This window comes from Zingiber officinale, chromosome 3A (assembly GCF_018446385.1).
Source record: "Zingiber officinale cultivar Zhangliang chromosome 3A, Zo_v1.1, whole genome shotgun sequence".
NCBI lineage: Eukaryota > Viridiplantae > Streptophyta > Magnoliopsida > Zingiberales > Zingiberaceae > Zingiber > Zingiber officinale.
Genome location: NC_055990.1, coordinates 155,526,499 through 155,534,943, shown reverse-complemented (window position 1 = coordinate 155,534,943; position 8,445 = coordinate 155,526,499). Strand labels below are relative to the sequence as shown.

Here is an 8,445-nt window from a genome sequence, read left to right as displayed (position 1 = left end):
AAGAAAAAAAAACTAAAATTTAAATTTATCAAAGAAATAACAGGCAGAGTAAAATCGCTGACAAAATCCACCCAAATCCTCACCCATCATAGATAACGGAAGCACGTCAGCCGCTGGACCCAGCATGCTTCTGCAAGGATATGTGGGTACGATGACACGAAATATTCACCGGAAGCCGTACTTTTCTCCTATCCTCTTCCTCTTATTTGAGAAATATATAAATTAATTATTGGAAATATTACCCTTGTCCCACCGTTAGTTGCCGTTCTCATCCTCTTCCTCGCTCGCGAAGCTTGACGCCCTTCTCTCTCTTGGCTACGTTCTCAGCTCCGTGACCAATTAGGAGCCCCCTCGATCGCCGAGATGGACCGTGGATCGGCAGCCCAAAACTCCCGCCTGGTGGAGGAGGTGTTCCGCGACATCAAGGGCCGGCGAGCCGCCATCATCAGGGCGCTCACCACCGGTAACTCCACTCTGCTTCTTTCTTCTTTTCCTTTCTCAACGATGTTATCGTCATTGACCTTCTGTTGTTTCCTGTTTATTCGCCTGTGCAGATTTCGAGGACTTCTATCAACAATGCGATCCCGGTTAGTAATTCCACAATCTTAGCTGCTGGTAGTCAACTTGGTTTTTGAATTTCAAGTACTTGGGAGTTTTATTTCATGGCTGGAGTAACGAAGCCTTGACATTTAGGTTTTTATTTGTCGGATATTTGCAACTGAGCGAGATAAATGCCTTTATGTACAAGGTTTTGGTACTCTAATTAAGCATTTGCGATCGGAGTTAGATTATGTTCAGTTTAGATGCAATTTTTCTAGGATTCAGATTGTAAGTATCAGAGATCCAATGATCAATAATTCAGAAAACTAGTATTTGATCACTGACGCATTATAAGTTCTTGTTCAGGGTGCTCGCATAGTTTTGTGTGGCCAAATGAGCAGTCTAGGTCTTCTTTTGTGCTTAGTTTAAGTCTAGGCTTACTTGGGCAAGAAGATAGGAGGAAGAGGGAGAGGGAAAGTGACAGAAATGTAACTGAGTGATCATGCTCCATGTGCAATATACATCAGGAACTTCCTGATAAGACATAGTCAATTCCAGTAAATGACATTCCTATATTATACATTACCTCTTCCACTATGCAATTGTGTAAGCAAAATCAACCTTAAACTCTCATCAGAAAAATTGAAACACCTAGTACCTTAATATATAGGATAGAGTAAATACCCATGCTAGCCTAATGGTTTAAACACCCAGTACCTTAATATATAGGATAGAGTAAATACCCATGCTAATCATAATGAAAATACCCTTGAGTGCCGACATGTACCAATTGTAAACAAATGGAGCAAGACTTTGATTTTTTATCAACATTTTTCTTGAACAGTGTTTTTTATTATGGATTTCATTGCTTCTGACTATTAGCAATTGCTAGGATACTGTCTATGCTTGATGTTTACATAACCTTAGATTGCCTTAGATTGCCTTTTATATAATTGTTGTAAGAGTGATATGAAAAATTGTTCAACATCTATCCTCATCAACAATGCTTTTCCTTTACTCAATTTGCAGTTAAGGTTTCCTAGATGTAACTCAGTGGTGCTCCATGTCATGCTTTTGCATCATTGTTATAATGCAATAACTAAAAACCAACAATGATTCTATACTTTTCTATCAATCGACATGGAAAGCGCAGAATCTTGAATCAACAGAGTACTGAGGCAATAATCGCTGAATGCTTGTGTAGGTGCCTCTTCATGTCTTAGGAGAAGTCTGAATAACTCCATTTTTGTCTATTGACTATTTTGCTTTGGCCCTATATATAGTTGCTCCTCTTTTTGCAGCATTAGATTTAACTTCCTGGGCAATAAGTTATAAGGTGATATTTTACTCAATAACATTAATTCTATATATGTTTTGTGTGCCATGTGGGGGATAGCTTATAGCTATGTAATAGTTAATCAATACAGACAACATTTTACACACTAAATAACACTAATGCAACATAGGTTTTATTATCTGTTTGGGATTGCTAATAATACTTTGATACTATCTGGATTTGTTTTTCCTTTTTGTCTTTCCATGCAAACTATTGTGGTCTTAGATAACATGGCAAATATAGATATTTGTTAGCATGTGCGACACACTAATCAATTATTGGTGAGGTTGATTTCAGTAATTTTCCTGCTGTGATGTGATTAGATAGACCTTAACCACATTTTACTTCTTTCAGCAAAAGAAAATCTGTGTCTCTATGGATATCCAGATGAGCAATGGGAGGTCAATTTGCCTGCAGAAGAAGTTCCTCCAGAAATTCCAGAGCCTGTTTTGGGAATTAACTTTGCTAGAGATGGAATGGAAAAGAAATCCTGGTTATCTTTGGTTGCTTTACACAGTGATGCATGGTTACTTGCCTTGTCATCTTATTTTAGTGGTCGGTTTCAGTTTGAAAAAAAACATAGGTAAGATGATTTCTGTTGATTATATTCTTGTCAATGCTTATCTATTTGTCGTACACGTTCATATCAGATCCTTGCTTGTCAGTTAGATAATTTAACTATGGCTAAACTTTGTCAGGGAATTCATAAGTTTAAGTTATACCAATATCATATACTCATTTATCTAGACTATGTTTTTTTTGTTTGCGATAGACTTGTGTTAGTATGTCACTATAATTTCACATAGTTCAATAGATGGTCCAAAATCATATAGCGCTCCATTACCTTCATGAATGCATAGCTCACAAGATGATCACAAATCATATAGTGTTGCATAATCTTCATGCCCAAGTTCAAATATTTAAAAGCAATGAGACACACTTAGCAAGGAGATGATGAGCCAAGAATTTTAAACAATGGAAGAACTATATGCCTTCATCTTAAAGTTGATTAGCTAACTACTTACTGCAAAAGATCAAGTTGCTAAGAAAGGGCCAGTCTATAAACATATTTATTCTGAATGCTTCCACTTCATGTGTGGATGAGTATATTTCACTTGATTGACACAAATCTAATATGTGAATTGATGAGATATTATTACTGTTATAGACACAAGATTTGAACATGACTTCCTACCGTCTTAAAGTTGATTGGCTAATTGCTCATCCCAAAACCTAGAGCTGTTAGAAAAGAAACCAATGTCTATACATATTCATTAATACTCAACCCCCTTGAAAGACAGCATACTGAAAGACAACAAAGAGTATTTGGGGAAAATTTTCAGGTGACAATGGAGGTAGTCTGACTCCTCTCAACCATGATGCAACCACCATGAGAAGGCTTTGGTGTTGATGCAAAGAAACATTCTTGTAAAACTCTAAAACATCAACATGACAAGCCACATTCTTCTCAAGGATTTGGGCCAAGGGAGCAGGATTACCTAATGGAGTCAGATAGTTGGCCCAAGCAGAATCACTAGTAGGTGCATGCCATAGAGGAGCTAACCATAGAGGAGCAAAGAGAGGCATCGTTAACTCGATCATAACAAAATTGTTATTTTATTTAAGTACAGACAATTGTTAGTTATACTCAAACCTAAACACCTTATATTTCATATATTTGTGTCCTTTTTCTTAGACCATACAAGTTGCTGGTCATGAGTCTAATGACTTAATTATCTGCTATATGCTTATGCTAAATTGCTTCTAAATGCCACAGAGAGCCAAATAACATTTGCTGCACAAATAGGGCATGCAGTTGTTGTAAGTAGAATGTGAATTATTGATTTGCAACCATTGGACTGTAATGTTGGACATTCAAATACACATTTTTTTCTCTAGAATAATTATTTGCGACATTCTTATCAAGTTTTACTGTAATGTGCCTGTAAAAATGGTAGTCAACTATAGAACAGAATGTTGAGTAGAAAACCTTAGGGATGTAGACATGTCTTTAAAAATTCAGAATCATAATGTACTATTTAGAAGCTGTGCCTTTTCATTTGCTTTTAAGAAGATCCAATGGGCAATAAATGCGTTTATTGACTTGGATTATTGTGTATTATATGGTTGCCTTGAGATATTGTAGCCCTTTCATTAAGGATTTTTGTTCTCTTTTTTCCATTCAACCTATATACCTGGTATAGAATTTAGGGCCCTAATTATCTTAAACAATAAAAATCTGTCCTTTTGGTGTCTCAAATACATTAGCTGTCTTGTTTAATGAACCATGTCATTGCAATGATTAGGCACACAAGGGGAATGAATGATGGATGCACAACTAGAAAGTTTGGGTGTAACTAGTGGGAACCATTATTTACAAGGTTATTACATAAATATATCACAAGCTTTACACCTGTCCAGTCTTCATTAAAACACTTGTAGCTACATGATTGCCACATCAGGTAACTTATAAAGTGGATACCTACGTAACCGTCAATTACCACATGGAGGCCAGGCCATTTTTCTTCTTCTTAGCTTCTTTAGAGAGTAATCGTAACTAACAAACACTCCAAATCTTGACAAAGGCACGGAGGATGGTGGTGTGGTGGCACAATGCATTGAGCACGAGGAACAATTGGAGTAGCTTTCCTAGATCTTTGCCATTCAAGTTCTCTTCTCTATTTTTTGTAGCATTGACTGCTAGAACTTTGCCAACAAGCTCTTTGTCTCCTTCACCATTCTTACACTCTCCTTCACCTGTTAACCCGCTACTCTCATTAAAGCTATACTTATGCCGCGATGCCACGGCTCCCACAACACCACATCCTATTCTAGCATGCCAAGTTAGCAGAGCATTTCAAAGATGCTTGACGTGTTGGAGGAGCATTCCGCCATCTTGATCTTCATATCTTGGTGTTTGGTAAATTCATGCCTAGAGTGCGTTCATTCAAATTTTAGATTCCTGAAGCTACTTCTCCAATGCAAGTGTGTGAGTGCTTTCAAAGGCTGCTTTGCTAAAGCAATTTTTAAATACTTTAAAAACTAATATAAAAATGAAATATATAATAAAATATTAATAGTAAATATACATTATCATTAAATATTATGAGATTATAAGTTTGATTTTATGATATATAATAACATAATATTTAATATTTTAATTATTTTATTTTTGTTGTTTTATATACAAAGAGAAGTGTTTTCTAAGTATGCTTTACCAAACAATATATATCATAAAATTGTAGAAAATTTGAGATTCTGAATACCTAATACTGAAGTTTCATGCGACAAACTTTAATAATAGTTTATTCTTCAAAAGCATTTTTGAGATTCAAATGCAATGTCGAACCCAGCCATAGATGAGAACAATTATGCAAAATATTCCTTGTTTAGGTTTTTTGTTGATCCATACGTCATATTATGTATCTCTTAAAACATAATTACTTACTCAAAAAGTTTGTTTTTTTGTTGATCCTTGAAAATCCTTTTTGTAAGTTAGTTACTTCTCTGCGCCCCTATAGTGTCACATACTTCTCTTGTTTTTGTTATTTATTTAGTATGAACAGCCAAAAGAAACTTCATTTGTTGTTTGTGATGCAGGAAACTCCTATTAGATATGATAACTGATTTGCCCACCATATGTGAAGTTGTAAATGGAAAGAATCAAGATAAGACCTCCGGATCTAAACTGAACAACAACAAATCCAAGTCAAATTCAAAATTGGTAAGAACATCTTAGATGCTATATAATGTAAGAAATTCCCTTTTCTTAATTCCATATGCACTTTGAAATCATAGTAGGAAATCCCAACCAATTATCAAACAAATGCTCAAAGGGGAGATGCAAATCAACAAAATTTGAGAATGGATGAATCTTTTTTTTTTTCAAAAGAAAATTCTGTTTAAAAATTTGAAAGATGGGTTTGCCTCAAGCAAGGTTAAAATAAATGAGATATTTATGATTTGTTGTTAATTTATGTCATTAATATTTGATCCATCATTTTCAAGCTTGATTATTAATCACTTAAGAATGGCCATGGTGCTATTAATTTTTCTTTTAGCTAACATTTGTCTTATTGTCAATTGATATTTAAGCTAACAGTTAAGTAACGAATAAGAACAACAAACGAGAATTTTTTCATGTGTATGACTAATCCAATAAAGTCAAGGTAATCATATTCCTTATAGGTCAAATAACTAAGCTATTACTGTTGCCATTTTAGAATAATATATTATACTATTTTCTACAAGTAATCAAGGTCTAAGATAATGTACTATGCCAAATTTTGGTCCCTAACCCAACTCGGATATCATACCCACAACTCAGAATGTATCAAAATGCATAGAGATGAACTCAAATGAGTTTTATCCCTTAAATCTCCTTTTAGCTAGCTTGTTTACTTCAAAAAAGGAAAAAAAATAGAACTATAATAACTAAATAATCTAATGAGTTAAAATTTTAGAGAAGCCATATTTATTTGGGATTAACATGAGAGCCTTATTAGTATTAAACGAGAGTTATGCATTAGATTTACATGGGAGCATTGGTTCGTGCATCAAGCATCCAAATGAACTTACATAATACAAGATGATTTAATACTGTTCTAGCAGGGTTAAGATTCATATATTTTATCTCATCAGTTGGGATTAACATGGTTTGTTCTGAATGTTAAACTTAACCCATCTATTATCATCTGGACTGGTTTCATTTAGGTTATCATAAATATAAATAGTTTTTCATCCAATTGTTTATATGAAGTGCATAAATCTCAGCTATGTATGAGAAGTTTAGATCTACATCTACTGCACTGATGTTATGACCAATTACATATTGTTATTTTCTTATGATTCCTCTGGCTTTAACCCTACCTGACACATGGGATGTGCTTGGCAAGATCCCTTGTCAGATCATTGTATGACAAACAAAGAAAATATAGAGGTGAAAAACAAGTGATCTGCCGTCTTCATGCTTATGCCACATCACATACATGTGGAAACTATGAAGATATTGATGCTATGGAGATAATTTTGTGTACAATTGTATTTTGATAACAATCCTTGCCAATATTTTAACATTATCTGGATCCTTTTCTTGCTAATTATCATTAGCTCAGGAAACTATTTTCCCATATAAGCGACACAATTTGATCATGCAACATAGTCAGTGGTTAAAATGGCTAACGACATCCACTTCCTCACTGAAAATGAATTGCAGCATTGGTATCTGATGCATCTTTCCACTTAAAAAATGGAAATCCTGTAACAGACTCTCGAATGGAATTTCCAATATGCTTCTTGTTTTGTATATGGTTAAGATTTTGATACTCTCTTGGATTAATAGTAGCCAATATCCATGCCTAAGGTTAGCAAAACAATGAATAAAAATCAACTATCTACTTTGTTTTTATTTACAGAAGGCTGAATATCAGGCCAAGAACACCAGAGCAAAGAATGCAAAGGAAGAAAATGAGGAGTTGGATGAGGAAGAGGATGATTATCTCTGTGCGGCATGTGGAGAGAGCTCTGTCTTAGACAATTTCTGGATTTTCTGTGACACTTGTGAGAAATGGTTCCATGGGAAGTGTGTAAAAGTCACCCCTGCAAAGGCTGAGCACATCAAGAACTATAAGTGTCCTCGCTGCAGCAACAACAAACGGATCCGGACCTCATGAGATCAGCTCTTCCAAAACCTATTTTGTTCTCATTCCTTCATTGGCAGTCTAGTGGCTATGCTGATAAAATTGCAGTTAATTCAGAAGCAACCAAGCAACCCAACAACTGTCCTCTTGAAGTTCTACTTCCTCACAAAGTTATCATATAAATCCTGTTTTATTTGTCTTATCATTAAGCAGTCTAACTCCTTATGCAATATAGGGTTACCGAAACGTCTTCACTCCAAGCTAGCCTTTAGTTCTTATTGGGTCTCACAGTTGACTCTATTTATTTATGAAGAACTAATTCTGTACTTCATTGAAACAAAATTCACATAGATGGTGAGATTCCACAGGTTGAATCTCTAAAAGGAGTTCCTTTTTTTTTAAGAGACTAATTTCTTCTTTCTTCTATCTATTTGCTTTACTGAAAGAGATTGCATCAAGTTTCTCATATTCGTGCTGCAAGACAGCAAGAGGGATAAATGTTACCTATCGTCTCTGCCACTGTTTTATGCTTCTTTATTGTGTGTTAAACAGATTTTAATGCTATTTAACTTTTAGCATTCAGTGAAATTTTTAAGCGTAGACAATATAAGATACATCAAATCTAGCGGCTATTGCCTGTGTAACATTTGCTCGAGTCTCAAATATATTTGAAAAAAAATCAGAAATAAATTCTCTGTATTGTTTCAATTTTGAGCATAAACCTTAAGCTGCATTTTTGGGAAAAATGCTATTCTTATTTGTTTTTATTTTAACATCTTTTGTGTAAATAACAATTCAATTCCTTAAACAAGGATAATAGAAAATTTATTTATTTATTGTTTTATAATTTTGTATCGTATTCTCCAAATTTTCATGTGAAGTACTGTAAACATTTAGGGAATTGTTTATTTTGATTAGCCTAAGCAAAAC

General features: G+C 34.5%; 1 protein-coding gene across 1 annotated transcript; it reads left to right on the top strand.

Moving 5' to 3' along the window:
* Window positions 1-252: 252 nt before the first annotated feature.
* LOC122052932 (PHD finger protein ALFIN-LIKE 3-like) lies at window positions 253-7,917 on the top strand. The gene is made up of 5 exons (XM_042614693.1): window positions 253-463; window positions 555-587; window positions 2,231-2,459; window positions 5,477-5,600; window positions 7,291-7,917. The coding sequence occupies exons 1-5, from the start codon at window positions 364-366 to the stop codon at window positions 7,546-7,548; spliced, it is 744 nt and encodes a 247-aa protein (XP_042470627.1). The 5' UTR covers window positions 253-363; the 3' UTR covers window positions 7,549-7,917.
* Window positions 7,918-8,445: the final 528 nt, after the last annotated feature.

What these genes read in the sequence shown, in the direction of transcription:
- LOC122052932 (XM_042614693.1), top strand. Translation starts at nt 364, where the DNA reads ATGGACCGTGGATCGGCAGCCCAAAACTCCCGCCTGGTGGAGGAGGTG. An exon ending in CATCAGGGCGCTCACCACCG is followed by an intron (nt 464 to 554) that starts GTAACTCCACTC and finishes TCGCCTGTGCAG; the next exon opens with ATTTCGAGGACTTCTATCAA. An exon ending in CTATCAACAATGCGATCCCG is followed by an intron (nt 588 to 2,230) that starts GTTAGTAATTCC and finishes TACTTCTTTCAG; the next exon opens with CAAAAGAAAATCTGTGTCTC.